Source organism: Solanum pennellii, chromosome 7, assembly GCF_001406875.1.
Source record: "Solanum pennellii chromosome 7, SPENNV200".
Lineage (NCBI taxonomy): Eukaryota > Viridiplantae > Streptophyta > Magnoliopsida > Solanales > Solanaceae > Solanum > Solanum pennellii.
This window is the reverse complement of record NC_028643.1, coordinates 10,321,185-10,343,614: the sequence shown is the minus strand read 5'-3', so window position 1 is coordinate 10,343,614 and position 22,430 is coordinate 10,321,185. Positions and strand designations below refer to the sequence as shown.

Below are 22,430 nucleotides of genomic sequence, written 5' to 3'. Positions count from 1 at the left end.
TAAAAAAAATATTTTAAAAAAATAAAAAATTACAAAATTGTACTATTAATTGCTTTAAAATTAGTGGAATTATTTCACACTTTATGTGAATGCCGTTAACTTTCATTTTTGAGTTACAGAGAACGAAAATAGCAACTTCCAAAAGATAGATAACTGAGAAAAAAGGATAAATTTTTTAGAGAAAATTAATTATCTAAAACAGAAAAACATAGTAGTAAAAATCTACTATATATAGAAGGAGAGGAAAAAAACGCCATATATTTTCTTTTTTCAAACAGACCCATAGAATCTGATTTATAAATAAAGCAATTATTTACACAAATGGGCAAGCAAAAGTGCTAAATCCATTTAAAACGTCATATATCAGTGTCACAATTAATCTCAAAATTTAAGTATTTAAAAAGTCAATTTAAAAAAACTAATAAGTTTTATTTTTTTTAAAAAAAAATCCAAGTTAGCAATTACTATAAAACATATTTATGTTATAGTAAATGTGTAATTATGTGGAGTTCTTGTATGATATGGTTAGGAATTCTACTTGGGGACCAAGTTAGATTTCCCCTATAAATTAAGGATTTTCCTTCATTGTAAATAAGATCTATGAATCCTGAATATACTTCAAGATGAATAAAAAGCCTTTTCTCTTCTCTCTACTTTATTCGTTTTCTAAATTGATATACTTTCATAACACGTTATCAGCACGATTATTCTATTCTTAAAAAATTATGAAGAAGACGGGGAAAAAGAAATCTTGCATAAGTTATGCAACAAGGTTCTTATATCTTTAAGGTATGATTTATTTTTATGTTATAATTATTTATGTAATAGATCTGGAGGTATCATCTAAAGTAAGTATTTAAAGAGACTTATCGACTTTCTATACGTTTAATTTTAATCGACCGGGAAGAGAATTCTTTAATTTATTTTAATAATTAAATAAACACAATTTAGTGAGAGGTATGTTTTCAACCTTTATATGAGGTATGTGATCTATTAAACTACATCTATTAACTGCTAATGTTGATCATAAGAAATCAATAGTCTCAATTTTGTGTGTAATTATAATATATAATCATATTAATGATCATCAAAAGTGATAAAATTGCAATTGTTTTCAAAGGCTTGAGGTTAAGCCTCATTGTGGGTATGACAATGAATTTAAGTTATATCGCACCAAAAGAATAAGACGATGGATTTACGTCCAATCTCACCAAGAGGGTAAGACATTAAGAGTCTTGATGCTTTGTGATGAAAGATGTTGGGTTCAAGTCCCTCATTGATTTATGGCATAAGACGTTGGGTTTGAGTCTCAACGCACCATATTGATGATATAATGAATGACTTAGGAAAATAATGAGTTTTTGATAAAATTAGTCATGAAATATATCTCGTTAAAGCAGATCCATTCCCCAAAGTGAATGTAGCAGTGCATAAATATCTAAAAGAAGACAATTGATTAAATGATGCACATGAATATGGAAGGAGGTACTAATTTGTCAAAATTTGATGTACTTAGATGATTGTGTTCTATGCATGAAGAATGAGAGTCTTTGAAAAATGGTAAAAATTACAGATCCATTCTTTAGAGTGAATGAGGTGTAAGCATCATGCTAGATATGAAAAAGATCGCAACCTTAAGTTGTAGATCTGGTATCACCAAGATTGTCTCTGGGCAGACATATTTTAAAGAAAAGTTTCATACTTTACTCTTTTGACTTTTATTGGGATAATTATTAGTGCAATTGAGGTATATTCTAATACTAATCCCAATACTGTCTTACTTTTGCATGATTGTATGGGACATCATGAGTCTACAATGATGAGGTTAATTATAAATAATTTGAATAGACATCCATTATAGAACCTAAAATTTTTTTGAAATGGTGAATTTTCTTGTACTGTTTGTTAGCAAGACAAGTTAATTGTGAGACCAGAAAGTTGAGATTGAATCCTCTGCGTTCTAGGAACGTATACAAATATTTGTAGACATATTCATCCACCTAGTGGACTGTTTAGATACTTAATGGTCCTAATAGATGTTTCTTCTTGATGGTCTCATGCGTGTCGATTGTTATCTCGCAACTTGATGTTTGTAAAAAATGTTGACACGAATAATACGATTACATGCATAATTTTCTGATATTCAGAGTAGTCTATTCAGTGATAGTATCACGACTCACCTTTAGAAGAGGTAAAGTAATTGAGAAAAAAATCTTAAATGTATTCTCGGAGTATTAAAGTTGAACTTTTCTCATAAAATAGTAATAAATTGAGAATTTACTAAAGCAAAAAGGCACATGACATAATAAACTTGGAGTTTACAAGTACTAATAATTTATTAGTTGGCATGAATAATTTGGTCATCCCAAAGATGTGCATATTGAGTAATGGACATACATTGAAAAACTAGAAGATCTTTCAAGAATTCTTTTGTTGTTTGTTCTCATGACAAGTTGATTGGATCAACTAATGTTTAGATTAAATCTCTAAATTCTGAAAAGTATAAAAGGTGAATATGGGCCCGTTCACCTATAAGATAATCACATGTGCGTTTGTTGTCAACCTGTAGTTTGACATTCACAAAATTGTTTTTGAGTTAAGAACACAATTTCAGAATATGTAATTAAGACAATTTATCTTGATAATATTGATAAATACTCAAGATATTGTGACATTAAATGTCTGAGATAGTGAAATAATTGCTTGTGAAAATAAAGCTCCATGTGTTGATTTGAAATATGATACCGCATACAAAAGTAATTGTATGCATCAAACCAATAAATTATGATAAGATTTTCTTTCAATTGATTTATGGTCAGAGACCAAATATTTTTCATCTAATTATTTTGGTATGTAGTATATAATCAATGAATATACAATGATGCACAAAGATAGATTCTTCAAAAGATTGAGATATATATGTTAGTTTGTCTAAAATAAGGGGGAGACTAGAAGCAACACAAGAGTTGTAAAATACTCCTCTTGAATGTCCTTTAAGGATAAAGTCTATGACATGCATGAAGCATGATAGACTAATCAATTCTAAATAAAATAATCCTTGAAAAAGGGAGAAGATCAAAGAATCAAAACGATCATAATAAGGAGATCATGTGCTCTTCAAGAGCCTACGACATAACACTTTATGAAAACTCATGAGAGGGATAGCTACCTGAAAAAAACGAAGCGATGAGATCTCAATAAGTTATGTCGTATTGAGAATCGATACAAAATGATATATCGTTGACGATATCTTTGAATACAATAGCGCGCAATATTGTAAAATATTATGAGGATATGAATTCTAAGTCTATTAAAGTATGCTGATGTAGAAATAATTATCAAGTGAAAAGTGAAATGATGCATCTTGATAAACGTAAAATTTATTTGACTTGCAATCTAGGCACTAGAATATATCATACATTTAATATTGGATGTTATCACTTGACAAAATTAATATGAAAAGTCATGAAAGATTCAAAATCTAAAGTATGTGCAAGTTTTTGGAGAACTTGTTTATAATCTTTATAAGGATTAAATCGATTCAAAATGCATGAAGCATATATAAACATTGTTATGCAAGTTGATAACTAGAATTGAAACTTTTGAAGAGTTTTCAAAAGGCAATAGATTATTTGATTAAAGAAGTTAAAGTAAGGATCTTGGAGAAATCTTTGATCTTGAAGAGAAGATTTATAAAAGCAGATAGAAGAAAGCATATTTCGTCAAGGTTTTTCTACACTCATGAGCTCCCAAAAATGATGATATCAACATGTAAGAGGTCTGTTCAAGTAATACTCTAGTTGATTTATTCACCATGTCCTTTCCAACTACAACTTTCAAGAAGATGGTGGGCAAGCTTGGAAAACGAAGATTCAAGTCTCTAGATTGATGTTCACATTAGAAGAGCTATTGCGTGATGTACTCTTTTTCCCTCACAAGGTTTTGTCCCATTGAGTTTTCCTTGTAAGGTTTTTAATGAGACATCCATAATGCGCATTATTAGATATGTGTACTCTTTTTCCTTCACTAGGTATTTTTTCCCACTGGATTTTATCTAGTAAGGTTTTAACGAGGCACATAATCTGCCGACATTTAAGAAGGAACGTCCTAAACATATTTGTGTTATCGTGAATGTCTAATTATTTGGAGTCCTTTTAGGATATGGTTAGGAATCCTACTAGGGGACCAAGTTAGATTTTCCCTATAAATTAAGGGTTTTCCTTCATTATAAATAAGATCTATGAATCCTGAATATATTTCAAGATGAATATAAAGTCTTTTCTCTTCTTCCTACTTTATTCGTCTTCTAAATTGATATAGTTTCATAACAATTTTAAAATATTTTTTAAAATGTAAGTTTCCGGTTAACACAAAAAAAATTAGGATTTTAATATTTTTAAATAAATAAACCGCTTCGAATATTCAATTAGTTCAATCTTTTATTTAAACTTTACATTTTTATATATTTTTTTATTTAAATATGTCAAACAAAAATCAAACTTTACAAACTGCATTTCTTTTAACATAATAAAATACTAATAACTATTTTTGTCAAATAATAGTTAAGTAATCAATTATTACATTTTTTTAAAAAAAACATTTATTACATTTGAAGAATTTTTTTTTTTAAAAAAATATTAATTAATTCTTTCATTTTAAAAAACAATATATATTTTTTTAAAAGAAGAATTGCCATCCTGTTTTATTAAATATTTGCATTATATAAAAACAATCAATCTACAATTCTTTTAAGAAAATATGCAAAATTTATGGAATTATTGAAAATTAATTTTAAAATCTGAAAATAAAATAAAAATTGTTAACTCTCAAAAAGTGGAAGATACAATTTTACAACAATAAAAGAAAATAATACAACATAAAATAAAAAATTACGTAACTCCATCTTCGTCTCCTTTTTTACTTCATTTTTGAAATTTGATTTTTTTTTAAAAAGAAAATTATAGTTATCCAAATCAATATCCAAATAAGTTTTTGAAAGTAATTAATTTTTAAATTTAAATTTTAAAAGATAAAATTGTATACTATTAAGTATTAATATGCCAATACACTTGTGGTTTTGTCCATACACAGAGTAAAAGAAAATTGAAAAGCAAGAGTGATCAACACCATGGAGGAACACTTCATTGCCAGGGAACTATGTCTATTTTTATAATTAAGAAAATTCTAGTTTAATTTTATGATTATCCTAATGTTTAAAGAAATTTAGATTTATTGAAAAAGTTCAATTTGGAGTCATAAGGCTAACCAATTTCCTCTTACATTATTTCTATGCATGTTTTGTACAAGAGCTTCAACTTTCTAACATTCACTATAGTTATTGTGGCTATTGAAGGTGTAGTGTTTGTGATTATCATACAATATAACTTGATAGTTATGCTATGCTTCCATTTTTATTTGTTCATATAGAATAAAAATTTTGTTTCAGTTTCTTTTGTTGAGTGTGGCTAAAAAAGAGTCGAAACTATGTTTTTTTGTACTTATCATAAACAACTAATAATAATTAAAAAAAAAACAAAAAGAACTTGGTGAATCAGGGATAATAAAGAATGTACAATTATTGTAATTCATTTTAAATTAATTTTTTTAAAGATATGCTATTATTTAATTAGACCCGCTGTAATTATCTTTAGATCTAATCATTAACTTCAATAGGTGTACTCTAAACGTGCTTAACTATTGCCTTCAATTTAATTGATTCATTTGAAAGGAAAAATCTTATTTGACTTGAGTTTTTATGCTCTCAAATTGATACTTCATCTTCCTTTTCTTTTTTTTTTCTTACATAAATTTTATATCACTTGCTGATAATAAAGAAGTATAAATTCACCTTAATTATGTTATATTTTTTAGATGATTGTGTCTAATTATGATGTTTGAAGATATTGAAATATTATTTGATTGTTTTTAATTTAATAATAATAATATTATTATTATTATTATTATTATTATTATTATTAATAGGGCAACTTTCACATATAGCAAATAAAAAATTCATATTTATATGCTATAGCAAAGTTTGCATAATTGCGCTCCATAGCAAACATAGAAACTGTATAATTCGATATACATATACAGTTGAAGCAAATTGTATAAAACAAAGTGTATAAAACAAGAAAGAGAAAGACACTTGGGCAGAGAACTGTATAAAAACGAAGTGTATAAAACGAATTGTATTATTATAAGTGTATAGAATGATTATATACAATTTGAATTTGTATAAAATGAGAAAGAGAGAAAAACAAAAGAGACTTGACAAGAAATATACAATTGAATCGAATTGTATAAAACGAGAAAGAGAGAAATTAGATACAATTTGAAAATTGTATAAAATGAGAAAGAGAGAAAGGCAAAAGAAACTGGGCAGTGAGTATTTTTATAGTATAATTATAAGTGTATAGGACGAAAATATATGTACTTGCATGTGTATATACAATTTTCTCACGCTTTATACAAACAGAAACGTAATTTATACATTTCGCTTCTGTTTGTATAAGTGAGAAAGGCGAGGGTGGCAAGCGAGATTTGGGAGAGTGGCGAGCGAGATGTGGAAGAGGGGAGAGAGGGGAACAAAAATATATGTATTTATATAATTTTCTCTGCTTTATACAATTAGAAACAATTTTTATACACTTGTGTTTGTATAAAAAGTGAGGAAGCGAGCGAGAGATTGGAGGAGAGTGGCGAGCGAGATATTTGGGAGAGAGACGCCTGGCAATTTTTTGCAAACGTTTGCTATGGAGCACAATTAAATCAAACCCTAGCTACTCCATTTATTTTAGGTTATTAGTTTGCTGTTATATACAATTTCTCTTATTATTATTATTATTATTAATATTATTAATATTATTATTATATCAAGAATTTGATTATTGTAGACCATTATAGCAAATCTGACTTTTTTTTTTCCACATAGCCTATCTTCCAGTTGCAAATCAGATTATCTTCTAAAAACGAATGCATTTAAAATTAGTATTTTATTAATTAAGTATAACATGTTTAAAACATCTATAAATTAATTGATAAGTAAAAAACAGTTCAACTACACTTCTTTTTTTTTTTTTTTAGATAAGGTGGTTTGTAACCATCCTTTTAATCTCAACATTAAAGGTTTTTCTTTAGAAAATCTATGCAGAAATTTTATTGTGGACAAAATTCTAATAATCCATGAGAAATATGATAAGATTTTATTAGTTTAAAATACAATTGATTTTATGCATCTTTATATTTGAAACAATGTTCCAAAAAAAGAAAAAATAATACTAAGTAAAAATAATAATTCATACTAGTCAATTATTCATTTTAAAACATCTGCGCAATGGCAGAAAAACGTATGACCCTCATACTTTGAATCAGTATTGATATATACTACTAAATTATCAGAAAATTAGTTTTCTAACAGTAAACTTGTCTCAATCACAAGTCTCAAGAGGATGTCATACATAATTTCCTGATATGACAACACAAGAGGTGCTAGAGCTATTCTTTTTTTTTTTTTTTTCTATTTGTTAGTACCTTTTAATGGGTCCATTTTTTTTTGGTCATTAGTCATATTTTCTCAAGTGTCTTTCATTCTCTCTGTTGTACACTCAAGGGACTATTTTGAACATACATTGAAGCATCATTGAACATTTATGCCATTTTCTTTATAAGTTTAATATACAAACTTGCAGTGAATTTTATGAGAAAATGATACTGTATAGCTGCTCCCAAGAAATGTATATATTTTTGTATCTTATGTACAAGACATTTACAAAAAAAATGTAAATAGTTTTGTTTTTGCCCCTTGTAATAATAATAATAATGTAGTTTTTGTTTCGGGATAGAAGTATAATTTCCATTTCATGTAATTGTTTTTTTTTTCTAGTCAAACTTATTGCAACCTGGAGATGTTATGTCAAAGGAGGAAATTCAAGTTTACTTAGTTCAAAACAGATGCCAAGGACAACAAAAGTTGAGGTCGAGGACAATTTAAAAAAAATATGGTTTCTTCTGCAAAAAAAGGAAGTAAATATCGAATCAGATTTTGTATTTCAAATTATCTTACAGAGCAATATCACTTCCATTCCAACTCCAATGTCATAACATCAGAGAGAAATGTGGATGAATTGGGTAGAACCAACCTATAAGGGAAAAAAATAATAATAATTAAAGATGGTTTAATCGTTTACATCATAAATATGAATCGACATGGAACAATTTGGGAATCAAAAGAATTATGTTCAGTTAAGCAGCGACTATAGAGGATAGAGGATCCACATTCTGAATCCTTTAATGCCAAAGCTTTAGGCAAAAGCCTGCTGGAACTACAGAAGCTCTCTTGCTTGAAATAACATCAGAGAAAGTATCAACCAGCTGCCCGGCAAGTGATGCTGGATCTTCGATTAGGGTATCAACAAATGCCTTGACAATCCTAACATCTTGTGGTGTAGCTCTTAAGCTATACCACGTTAAGAACTTCTGCCTGAATGTCTTGTCAATATGCTCACCACACTCCAACCATCTAACTACTTTGACGTAATACTCAAAATCCTTATCTCCAGTTCCAGCACATTCTTCATGCCATTCTCCAACTCTCTTCTTTGAAGAACAGCCAACTTGTGGTCCATCCTCCTTCCCCGATCCATTATCAAGATCCTTGCTGCAATGTTCTGATTTCCCTTTCCGGCCGAGGCTTCCCTTCACATTCTCCATCTTGCAGGGTGTGATGGGTAAGCCAGCTTCCACACTACCTACAAACGGTGCAAATTCTAAGGCAGTCTGGAGAGGTGCATTTGACCCATTATCAGTGCTCGTCTCTTCTGTTGTTTGAACATCTGAACATTGCTTGTTCTCAAGATTTATAGCATCAGTATTTGGCAAGGAGGTTACTTTTACAATGCTATCTTCCTCATCACCTAAAGATACCATTACTTCTTCATTTCCTATATGACTTTTACTAGCAAAGGCGATCGTGGTGCAGCACAAGTCTGTAGAAATTGCTTTATCAGTGTTTTCACAACAAGAAAGACAATTATCCCCTCTATTCTCATCCTCATTGCTGCATAGCACGATGTTATTAGTTTCATCCTCCACTGAAGAAGGATTAGAAAGGTTGCTGCAATTTGTTGGTGGACTTTGACTTCTTTCAACTTCTAAACTTTTCATGTTCAGATTAGATAGTTCATTTTCAGCTTTACTGGTGCAGAATTGAACTTCAAACATTCCCAGTTCTTTCTTGCTATCAAGGGAAACAATCTTGAGAACATAATCTGTAGCTGGCATCAGATCTGAGAGCACAAACCTAGTGTTGGGGGAAAACAACGTTCGAGTTGGTTCTACTGGATATTCCGTTTCAACAGCTTTCCGATGCCACAAGGTGTAACCAACAACATTCTCCATAGATGACCCTTCAGAACTCAAAACAACGGTCACAGATGAGGGAAAGACATCCTCAAATCTGACAAGCTTTGATTCTATCACCTCGCAATCTAAAAAATATAGCTCATGTAAATGCTGATTACTTCACTTGACTTAAATCAAATGAGTACCAAGCTTAGACAAAGAAACCAATAAAGGCATCACAATAACACATGAAGAGAAAAGGAAATCTACAGAATCAATAAAAAATAAGGAGAGTATCTATGTACTGCACAAACAAACCACAAATTAGAATGAGTATTACCTTTGACCTTAGCATTAGATGGCATTTCAGACACTCTCTCAGAGAGAAGGGCATCTATGTACTCAACAGCCAAGCCACAAAGTTGCTGAACAGCAGGGCCAAATGAGAGCCTGTTCACTATACCTCTAGCCATCTTCACAGGCAAACCAGTCAAAGGGCCAACATCTGCTTCAAGCTTGTTCACTGCTTCATCTAGAACTTCATACAGCTTTGGGCAATTTTCGGCACCAAAAGAAAGTTTTTGGCTCAATGAAAGCCTATAACATAATATGTCTACACGCCTGGTATCTCTTGCTACAATCAGTTGTTTTTTCAAGGAACTGCAAGAATTGGAGAAATAGAACATCTTTAATCCTAAATAATAAAAATAGCTTGCATTTTAATTATAGAGGTCTGTATCTCACAGTAAATAAAAGAGGTTATGTACATGTCATTAGTTCTTTGACATTTTTCCTTTATGGATTCTACAACCATCTCACTAAACTATGTTTCAGAAGTTCAAATAAAACAACTCAAGTATTCATATTAATAAATAAAGTTTTTATAACATCATCCAACCAAGTGCATACAAATGATTAACATGTTATTAACTAAAATATAGTGGCCTAAAACCAAATTATTTAAATTTTAGTTAATAACATGTTAGTCATTTGTCTGCACTTGGATGATGTTATAAAAACTTTATTTATTAATATGAATATTTGACTTGTTTGATTTGAACTTCTAAAATGTTTCTAGTGAAAGGTAGATTGTTTTTTTTTCTTCATTTTTAAAGCTATAATTTTTTTCTTATATTATTTTTTTGTACAATCTTCAAAATATTGTTTTTTCAAGGAACTGCAAGAATCGGAGAAATAGAACATCTTTAGTCCTAAATAATAAACATAGCTTGCATTTTAATTATAGAGGTATGTATCCCACAGGCCACAGTAAATAAAAGAGCTTATGTACATGTCATTAGTTCTTTGACATTTTTCCTTTATCGATTCAACAACCATCTCACTAAACTAGTCAGCTGCATCCTGACAATAGTGGAAATAGTTCACTATAATTCAATAATGCAATTGAAAATTAAGTTCACAACAGCAGTACACCTTAGTCCCAAACAAGTTGGGGTTTGTTATACGAATCCTCATTGATCATGAAATCCATTTAAACTCATGACATGCCAATATTTTGCAAATACAAATAAAAAGTAATAAAACTTCTCCATAATTTTTTGAACCTACAAATCTCTGAAATGCTAAACCACTACTATAAAGTATAGGGCAGTAAAAGTGCTAACATGTCAAACAAATTTTCAACTAATACTCTAATAGGCATTGACTACAACAATAACATAACCCCTGTAGTCCCACAAGTGAGGTGTGAGGAGAGTAGGACGTATGTAGACCTTGCCCCTACATTTGTGGGGCAGAGAGGTGGTTCCGATAAACCCTCGCCTCAAAAGAACAGGCAACGAATATCTAGATTTTTATCCACTGTGCCCCACTTCGCTATGTCTGCATGGGTTCCCAAGGATTTTAGGTCCTTAGATGCATTTTCCTCCTCTTTTAACACTTATCTTCACAATGGTTGCACACCTATAGACTGGTGCATTACACTGCAGATTGACACATGATGAACAAATTATTTCAAGAAGCTTTCGGACATTTTCCCCTCGACGTGTTCTACTTAAACACTCTTATATATTATCATTTCTAATCTTGTCTAATTTAGTATGACCACAAATTCATCTTAGCATCTGTATTTCTTCAAAATTCTTCTTGTAAATGTGTTTAACTTTCACGACCCAAGAATCACTCTCATTTTGCATTGTTGGTTTTATAACTATTCTAAAAACTTACCTTTCACTTTGGTAGGCATCTCTGTACCACATAACATCCAGAAACACTATTTTGTTTCAACTCTCAATTCTGATTCTATTTGTAACATCTTCATCTATAATTTCATTCGCCCAGTAAATTGCCTGCATGGAAAAAAAAAACACAATTTCCTATCTTCTTGACCTTGTTCCTTTATCGCTTGAAGCTAATGACGTTTGAATTAGCAATAACATGAAAACGTATCCCCTTCATCTTTGGGTGCAAGAATTCATCTCATTCAAGAACTTGCTTGGACAGCGTTACAATCTGTCTTCTCCGGTGAAATCTCGCCGCCGCACTAACCACTCATTGGCCATCTTCTTCACCGGCACCAAAACTCCCTGTGACTATTTCTCTTTCACTTTCTTGGACCCTGACTCTAGGGTTTTCTGTCACCACCGCAGCTCGTCCATCACTGCCACTGCTCTGGCAAAACACATCTACTCCAGCGACTCTAGAGTTTTCTTTCTCCATAATTCTGGGTTGGGTCTCAAGTTACAAGGGCAGCAGCAGAACACGGACTTACCCCCCCAGTGCCCGGATGAAGTACCTCCTATCTCCTCTTCAAGTTACAGGTTCTATCTTCCCAAATTATTCCAGTTTCACATCAGTTTGCCTTCAGTTTCTGGTTTTCAGATTTGTTTCATTGCTATATGCATATCTAGAGTTATATTTCAGATCTAGTTTTCAGATAGGTTCCCTATATTGTCTTCAGATCTATCTTTCTTGTATCATTGTTAATTGTGTAATATTGCATATCTCTATCCCTTCTTCACTTTGCTTTTGATTTAACTCTGCCCTTGGACTCTTCGTTTCTTGATCCATAGTGCCATATATTTCATAGTTCTTGTGGTTTCTCTGGTGTTAGTATTTTGGGTATACCCATATTCTAGAGCTAGTTCCTTCAGTTCATTCTGTATAATATTTCTTGCTTTTCTTCTGTTCTTATTATAGTTAATTAGTCCTAGTCTCTCTGCTTGATTCAATAGTTTTAGTAGATTCTTATTTCCCTTGCATCTTGTTTAATTTACATCTCCTTGGTGGCTTTGGTGTGGTCGAATAGGATCATGTCCAGGGGGCAAGGGGAAGGGATGGTACATGAGTTAAGTGACCTCATCTTGTATCATGTTGGTTAGACCCTCATCTTGTATTATGTTGGATAGCTCATCCGTAGCTAGCATAAACAAGTATGGGCTCAATGACAATCCCTGGTGTAAATCCATGATTACAAAATCTCCTTCGCATTCCCTACTATAGTTCTCAGGCTAGTGAAGACTCTTTCATACATGTCTTTTATGACTTTTATATATTTAACAGGTCCTTTCTTCTCCGACACGACGACACCCACCAAAGAACCTTTCTTTGTACTCTATCATATAATTTTTCTAGGCCAATGAACACCATGTGCAAATTTTGTCTACGATAAACTTCCATCAATCTCCTCCACAAAAATGTAGTCTCAGATGTAGATCTACAGGGCATGCACCCAAACTGGTTATCTATTACTCTTGTGGTGTTTCCAAGTCTATGCTCTATCATTCTTTCTCATAATTTCATCATATGACTCATACATTAAATGCCACAATAGTTTGCAAAACATTGAATATCACCTTTATTTTATTAAAAATTGGAATCAAGGTACTCAATCTCCACTAGTACCAAAAGGGGAAAAGAGGAAACAACAAAAACTAGTTTGGTATGTAGTGTTCATGAACTGTAGTCTGTACGTATTCATGAACTGTAGTCTGTACGTGTACATGAAATATACAAGGCCTTCAATCCCTCCCATCCAAAGATTTTTTGGAACAAAATAGGAGTTGTTTACAAACTGGCTTATGGAGATTAAAATATCTATGCTTCCCAATTTTGAACCATCCGAAGATCCAGTGAATGCTTACAAGGAATAAACAATATGCATGTGACATCAGAGAAACTAGAAAATAAGCCAAATATCATGGAATAACTGAATGTTTGGACAGCATAATATTAACATTAGATTTGATTGGATGAGGAGAAATAGTTACTATAAACCAGAACATTCCATAAGTAAAACACCTACAAAGATGTTTGAACTTTGGAAAGATGGTCGATCGTCAGAAAAAATCTGTTAGAACTTCCTAAATATTAATGGTATCATTCTTCTTTGGATGGAATAATCTCAAACACCGTCAGAGAAGTAAATCTACATACATGTTCCATAATTCATACATGTGACAAGTCTTATTTTTAGTGGTTTATCCATTTATTCCATCAGATCTCCAGGACAATTATATATTCAGGGCATGGAAATTTCAGTTATCAAACTGACAAACTGAAATCCAAGTAACAAACCCAAAAACTAGATTCCCTTAGGAGATCTAACTTGTTGTTCTAATGAAGTACAGTTAGACTTCGCATAGGCTAGAAATGTCCAAGATATAATAAATGTTATATATCTGCCATCAGCAAATTCATTTACTATACAGAAGACCATACTTCTTTCTTTTTTTTTACGGTGGTGTCAGGGTCAACTTAGACACACCTCAACTAATTCCACCAGGATGTTACCTCCCACCAGCATAAGTACCGGGTAACTCTACCCACCAAACAGGAATCCATACTTTCATGAATAGAAAATAACCTTGGTAGCACAACCAACTTGTTGGCACTGATATCTGCTTAGAATGGTCTTCCCCAGTAGTCCTAGGACTCCCTTTGCCACAATAAAGGTTAAAAGGCAAGGGCTCATAGCCAGCTGCAAATCTAACCCTTTCAGTCCATTACCCACAATTAGTCGATCATTTTGACAACAAAACAACAATCGTCTCAGCAACTCAAATCATATTATATAAGTGGATTAGATAAGCAAGTACAGACTACACCAATAATTGGGACATACCACACTTATGTGGGATAAGAAAAACATGGTGAATCCAAAGACATTGGTAAAAAATACCTTTTGAACTCTAAGACTTAGATCAAAGCTTCAAAAAAAAAAAAAAGAACTGGAAAAATATATATAGGAAGGAGGAAAAATTCAGAAAATATGTAATACAAATTTGCACTCGTATGACCTTAAAGGCTAGGAATAAAGCAGGCATCAAAAGCTTTGGTCATGCCACAGTGTCATATGGTTTATTTAGGAAACATTGCATATATGGGCTAAGGTTCCATTGTTGAAAAAAAGAGGAGTGACTTGAAGTTCTCAATACATCTATCTTTTAGCACATGTTAGACATCAAATTTCAAAATTGTTAACAGCCAATCTGACGAGCTTGTAGCGGCACAACAAGCTCGTTGAGCTCATAGCAAAGGGAAGGTAGTCTCCACAGCTCCCACAAGCTCAATCATCAATACAAGCTTAGGATTGTAAAATTATGCAACACCATACACAAGGACAAAACTCCTCTACAAATTTGGAACTGAAATCATGGGTTTAAGCCTTAATTTACAGATTCATCTCCTTGGGAAAGAGAAGAATCGAGATGCAAATATACATTCTCATAAGTGATTCAAGAAAAAAAAAAAGGAAATTGAGTAAAAGGATTCTGAACTCTCTACAATCAGGCTTTTTCGGATGCTCATGTTGAGCATCTGTGGTTATAAATGGTCCAGAGTACTAACATAAATTTGATGTCATTACTTATTCCCCAAAACACAGCATATTAATCCAAAGATGAAATTTAAGTAGCCAAAACCTTGATGTCGATAAAAATACTTTTATGAAATAAACTATAATACACATAATTTCAGAAAAAAATAGAAAGAAAAGAAAAAAATGGGATGTGAAAATATAGATGATATGCGAAAAAAGCAAACTTTTTCTTACTGTGGAATCATAAAATACAAGATCAGGTGAAGCTGTTAGAAAGCAATATAAAGAGTTACCTTAGTAGATCATTAGCTTTTCCACAGGATACACAGTAAAAGGTGCCATTATTGCCCTTGTCTGATTTATCAGTTGTAATACAAGATTTTCCGTGCTTCATGGCACACTCAAGGTGGCATGACATCCCACATGAATCCCCTTGAAAAGGAGGTTCTGAGCTGCAAATCAACCATAGACTAGGGTCCTTGTTGTCATCGTAGTTACGGCAAATACAACATGAACACCTTTTGCAAAATGCATCTTGGCCACTTAATTTAGCTCTGCAAGCCAAATTTTTGCAGTACACAACATTGGCTAAACTGACATTAGTATTTGTTGTTGAAGAAGTATTAGCTTCAATAGGAAAACGACTTGGATGCTCAGCCTTTCTCTGCCTTTTGGAACTCCTCTGGCCACTCTCTGATGAAGGCTGCATTTCAAGATTAGATGTATTTTCTTGCTCCAATGATTTCTTCTCAGATACAATTTTCAGTAGGTTTTCTATTATTTTTAATTTTGTCAGTCCAGTATACTTCCTTTCTTTTCCCATCTCTGCACATAATATCTGCAAAATCTCCTGACGGCTCCAAGATTGCAGCATTTCAGGGGCACCATGTGACTGCTTTGATAATTCATAAACTAGTTCTCTCTTTTCCTCCATACTTAATTTACTGCACTTTGATGGATCAAGTGCAATACCTAGAACATGAAAGCAGGAAAAACTTCAAACAAACAGGTTTGTAAATTATCATCGGATAAAAATCACTATGGTTAGCAAAGTACATTGGACAAGTCCATAGTAATAAAAACGGGGACATTTCTTTCTTCTCTTTCATTTAAATCTTGTATTTTAAAATTATTTTTGTAATGTTATCTCATTTTTGAAGGATCTTCAAGCTTATTTTTTTCAATTTTCTTACTGCTTGTGGCTTCCCAGAGTAATGGAACATATTTTAACTACAACTAGATCACCAGAAAATGTGAAGAAAAACCATCATGTGTAATCAAATGCAAGTAATAGGCAAGAAAGAGAGATCACTCAATCGATTAACTAAAACTAGTAGATCAGATATATACATCATATTCATTTTGCTCTATTTAGGTCCATCTTGTCCCAAAACTAAATATTTTATCTTTTAAAGCAAATTTGAAGATCTCTAAAATTAGAGATTTGCTATATCTAACACTTACCACACAACTGATAAATATATAGCACTAACCAGATGTGGGGCATAATATAAGTATAACTACTGCTTAACATTACCCCGAAGTTCCAAATTATTTGGTATTACCTATATGAGTCATTTGCTTCTACCGTATTCTGCTCGTAACAAAATTTCATTAGATACGAAGAAGTTGAAGGACGTTCGTTCCAAATCCTAAGCCAAGCCCTCATTGACTTCAAAATATCATACATATTTAGAAACAATGTCCCTCCATGTGATTTAAGTGTACTCCGTGCTCGTTTAACACCTTCAATTATCATAGTGTTGCTTCTATAGACTTGGTGCATTTGGCGGTCTAAGTAGGGGATCAAATTATGTCAGGCATCCTCCTATTTTATCCCCTACATATTATATTTGTTTTATGACAAGGAAACCCGCAACCACTACCCGTCGCATGCACACATGCTAAACCCTACTCATGTGCACTAACTCACAAATCACACATGAGAGGTCTACCGCACTAGGCAAGCCCTATGTGACGAGTCTGACCCAAAATACCAATCCCCTGCTATCGCTAGCAAGGGGCTTCAAACTTGAGACCTCCATTATGGAAGTGCTAAGCCAAACCATTTGAGCCACCCTGAAGGATATCCCTTATGAGTGATATGTGCACTTTGTGATATTCTAAAAAAAATTGGATGAGTTCATTAGGAGTTCTCAGTAAACATGATCAAACCATCTAAGAACAACATCCTAGTATATCATATATGTGTTCTACTTTCAACCTTTTGTTACATGTGATCATTTCTGATGACTGAACATCCATCTTATATTTACATTTTTACGGTGCTCCTTTTTGAGGATGTGGTAGGGCCTTAAAAGTCCTATATTGAGTCTTATATAACATCTTGTCTCACAATTGTCTATCAAACTTGTCTTTCACTTTGTTAGACATCTTCTATTCAAATCGCACCTTCATACCATTCCTCCGTATCAATCATCATGTTTGTAGTTTGATTCTTTTTATCAAGAGAATAATTTACATCATGTTTTAGTTTTGATATGTAACACCACTGGTTCATGGCATTCTCCTGATGACCAAACTTATATATCTAAGATGTCTGCATCTTAAATGTCACAATCTGGCCTAATCTCATCTCAACATCATTGTTCTTATAGTACTATACTTACATAGTGCATATATTTTACCCTACTTCTACTTGACTAAGGACTCTCCCCTTTTGAGTAAGTATTCATAATTCCAACTTTATACTAGCTCACTAGGTTATATTAATAATAATTATTATTCTTATAATTATAGTAATTGGCTCAGCATTATCAGCAAATACATGAACATAGAACATCATCTTGTATAAAAAAAGGTTAGTGCATCTATAATTATAAGTTAAACTATAAGTTTAAACCATATCTCTAGTGTAAAATAATAAATAAAAGTTTGGATAAGTTGTTGTTATTCTCAAGAAGGCTCTTATGCATGCATTTTTTTCAACTTCAGCCAAGGGTTAAGCAGAAACAACCTCTCCACCTTGCTAAGGTAGAGGTAAGGTCTGTATGCATCCCACCTTCCCAACTTCCACCTCCCCTAGACCTTACCTTTGGGAACATTGGGTATGTGTTATTGTTGTAAGTTGGTGCAAAATCCGGCACAATTCCTCCATATCTACTCTCATTGTTTTAATACTTGTCAAATATCCATTGATTATATGTCTTCCCCATTTATACATTTCATGTGAAATCATTATTTCATTAGCATTCTCTAAAAGACTCTAATGGCCTTCTAATAATATGTTTCTCTACACCGATGACAATCTGCTGGAGATTGTTCCTCTCCCTATAAATTTTCGACAGTCTTCTCAAAGATATATCCTCTTCCCACAAAAACTGAAAAACAAAATCCTTTTTTCCACACGGGTAACTGCCTAAGAGGAAGGAAAAGAATCAGAAAGATCATTTGTAAAAGCATAGAAAAAAAAAAGAACAGAAAAGGTAAATTCTTTAGCTATTTCTAGTTTGACTTCACCTAATGGTAGCACTCAATTTCCATGATTAATTCGAAACTGATCATATAATATGATTGTGTCATCATAAGGTAGTAATCACCTCCATAATTCAACTTTCCTTATAGGTAATCCTCCTTTTCTAAATTGTAAAATGTGAAGGATCACAACACAGTAGGCAAAGAAAAAATGGCATCATTGTCATCCTCCAAATATAATAATAACAAATACATACCCCAGAAGAGTAGGTAAGTAGGTAACCAACCACCAATCCTAACACCCATTTCAGTAAACCAAAAAAAAAATCACAATGTGAAAAAGAATAAAAAACTATTTTTTTATACGTATAAAACAGTAACTAAATTTCATTTCATACTATATAATATGCAAATAGATAATAAAAATCAATTACATACAAAAGAAAAAAAAAGAGATGGGATCAACACCATTTCGTTATCAATAACACATTAACAGGATGAAAAATAAACAGATCAGAAAATTTAACAAGTTACTTCCTCTATCCCGATTAATTTCTCCGATCAATTATTGAAACTTGATTTGACTTTATGTGACAAAAACCAAATAACACTCATGAAATTGTATGATTCACCATTGTTACCTTCAAAGGAAGAAGCATCCATGGATGCAGTTCCAAAACAAACCAATTTTGCAGCTGAAACAGCAGAGATGTGATAATTTAGAGCAAATATTGAAGAGAAAAAGGTATTGGTGATCGATCAGTTTGATGGAGAGATAATAGAATAGCAGAAAAAGGAGAAGGAGATTGAAATTGGGGTGAAAATGGAGGAATCCATGGGGTCTTCAACGTGGGCTTTTCGGTACCCGAAGCAGTAGTGATAGAGAGAGAGAGGTAGTGGGGTCATCTAGTGGTTGGTTACAACTTACAAGAGCTGCAGATTTGTAGGACAAAAAATAAATGTTATATTTATCATAACAACAACAACAATAATAATAATAATATTAATATTATGGGCTATTGATTACGATACGTAAGCCACTAACTATAGGACAAATATTTTTTTTTAAAAAAAAAAGATGCTCCATGAATATAAAGATAGAATGTTGATGATATAAAGTAGCACATGTTGGTAAATAATATTTTTTGTAGTTATGGGCGATCATTATTCATATCTTCATTAATCCTTTCTTTTTATGATTAGTAATAATGTTCATACCTTTATTATTTCTTTGTTAATTATTCATAATTGACATCTGTTAAAAGTTTAATTAAGTTATGATATTGTTGTTTGAAAAATATTCATTTGTGTTATATTTTTAATTTCGATTATTTCAACAAAATTTCAAATAATTTTTTAATTGGGGTTCTAGATCAAATGTTCTTTTTTTTTTATTTTCTTTTCACCAAGAACACATGAAGAACACCACGAACTTCTAAATTTTTAACTTCATCAATTCTTAAGGAAATCGGCTCAAAATTTAAGAGTAGCTTCCCTCCGAGCTAGATACAAAAATTTAATATTTTTTTATTCTCGAATTCGACTTAACTGCACAAGACTCACTTGAAATTTCTTCGAAGTTATAAAGCTACGCCATCCTTTAATGATAAAATTTTCTCCACAACTTGAAATCACTTGTAAATTTGATTATGGACTAAAAGAACACAATGTAGCAAAGATCTAGTATCAAAAATAGCAACAAAACAAGAACCAAAGCAGGATTTTGAAATTTTAGAACTGGTGTTTTTTTTTTTTAATATCTTTCTAAACAAGGGCGGTTTTTTTAACTCCACAAATGATTTTTAAATTTTGACATTTAAAAAAATAAAATTAATGACATGACTGAGTTAGAATTGGTCATGTGTAAAAAATAATTTTGCAAAATTGAAGTTAAAAAATAATTGCATAAACGAGTCTGTTCTCCAATGATAAAAAATTAACAAATGACATAAATACGTCTTTTCCCAAAGTTCAATGACACATTTAAGCATTTTTCATTTATAATTTCCTATTTTTTCACCTTTTGAAACATTAATGATATACTTATAAATTATAATGCCCCTGTTGTTATAGAGATGACTTATATATGTCCTTTTACTTAATAGATTAATTTTTGTTAATTAAAAATTCATGTTTTTGGCTTAAATTTAAGAAAATGTCATGTGACTTTTAAAATATCCCACCTTCCATCATATCCACCCGAACCAATTGGACACAATAAAAACCCACCCGCTCAAATTATGTTCACCCATTTCATTTCATCATTTCTACCTCAACGAGAAACAAAAATAAATATTCCCAAATTGCGTTTGGTATATTTCTCAAGCAATCTTTTCCTTCTTATTCATTCTTTTTCACACTAAATGAACATGTTTGTTTACAGATAGAATGTCACTCACTTTATGCTTAAGTTATGGATTTACGGTATATAACCTTACCTAGTTTCTGTTGAAGATGGATCAATTTATAGACCCTAACAAAATAAAGATTAAATGTGCAATATATAGGATGCATTGTAACAATATTTGATGCTTGCAACTTTGGTCTGTTAAATGCTTAATATATAGTTGGGTGGCACTTCAGGAAGTGAGGCAGCTCCAAGGAAAAAGGATACTGTTGCGGCCGCTTAAGTTTCTAAAGAGGCAATTTGACGTTTTATTTTGATTTTGCCCTCCATTTCATTGTGAATCGAAGTTCTGAATATTTGTTTCTTGAATATCACTCGATCTCAATATCGTAGAGCTAACCACAAAATTTTTATTTTTGTTTCATTTGAGTGTGGAAACAACGAAATGAAATGAGTTAGGTTAATTTGAGTTCGTGAGATTTTTTGTTTCCGATTGGATCAAGTGGTATGGTGGAATGTGGGTATTTTAAAAGCCACATAATTTTTTCTTAAAATTAAAGTAAAAAAATGAATTATTAATTATAAAAAATTAATATGTTAAAGTAAAAGTGCATATATGAGCCATTTTTATAATGACAAAGGCATATATGAGCCAATTTTTAAACAGAGCGTATATCAACTCTAAATCATAAAGTTCAGGAGTAAATCATGACCTTTTCCCTCATATTTATGTACTTTTAATTGTTAAATTTTCTCTTATGTTGCTTTTTTTATATATAAAAAAAATACTCGACTTTTCTTGAGATGTTTTTAATTTTTATGTATTTCTTATGATATACTTTTTGTTTTAATTTCAGGAAGATAAATAAAAAAAAGACAGTCTTCTATTAAATATAAGATGGATAATGGAGATATGCTCCCTTCTGATAATGCTACAATTCACACTATATATTAAGGAAAACATATTTTCTAATTTAAAAGGATCTATATTAATACAACATATGATAGTAAAAAATTGATTGAGAGCTCTGAAAGAAAGGTTGCATTACTACTTGAGGGAACTATTGATTGATTATTAGCAACATATTGTATTGTATTAAGTTTTTAAAAAGCTTGTTAAATTTCAAGAATTTGTTAAAATGACGATCATGTTGAGATTGACAATGAAGGAAAAATTGAATAACCTAATATTACTACAATAAAAATGAGAGAAACAATTATGCATGAAAAAATATATATATTTTCTTTTAGGTTACGACATACAAATATTGGTATGATTAAGTTGCATGTCATAATAAGCCAAAGATTTACTCATCTTAATGAATTTATCATTTGACATGATTGGTTGGATCATATCAACTTTAAAATGATGCGCAAAATTATTGAAAATTTGCATGGGAGCACTTTGAAATATTATAACATTCTTCAATCAAAGAAATTCTCTTATGTGGCTTGTTGATGAGTTGATATTTTACCAACTCATTGAACTCAAATCTTGAGTTATTGTCATATTTTTATATTAAGGGG

General features: G+C 31.5%; 1 protein-coding gene across 1 annotated transcript; it reads right to left on the bottom strand.

Annotated features, from left to right (window-relative positions):
- Positions 1 to 8,023: 8,023 nt before the first annotated feature.
- On the bottom strand, positions 8,024 to 19,507 carry LOC107026168 (VIN3-like protein 2). The gene is made up of 4 exons (XM_015227036.2): positions 19,198 to 19,507; positions 15,415 to 16,093; positions 9,683 to 10,002; positions 8,024 to 9,488 (listed from the first exon to the last, which is right to left on the bottom strand). Exons 1-4 carry the CDS (start codon positions 19,217 to 19,219, stop codon positions 8,290 to 8,292), a joined length of 2,220 nt encoding a protein of 739 aa, XP_015082522.1. The 5' UTR covers positions 19,220 to 19,507; the 3' UTR covers positions 8,024 to 8,289.
- Positions 19,508 to 22,430: the final 2,923 nt, after the last annotated feature.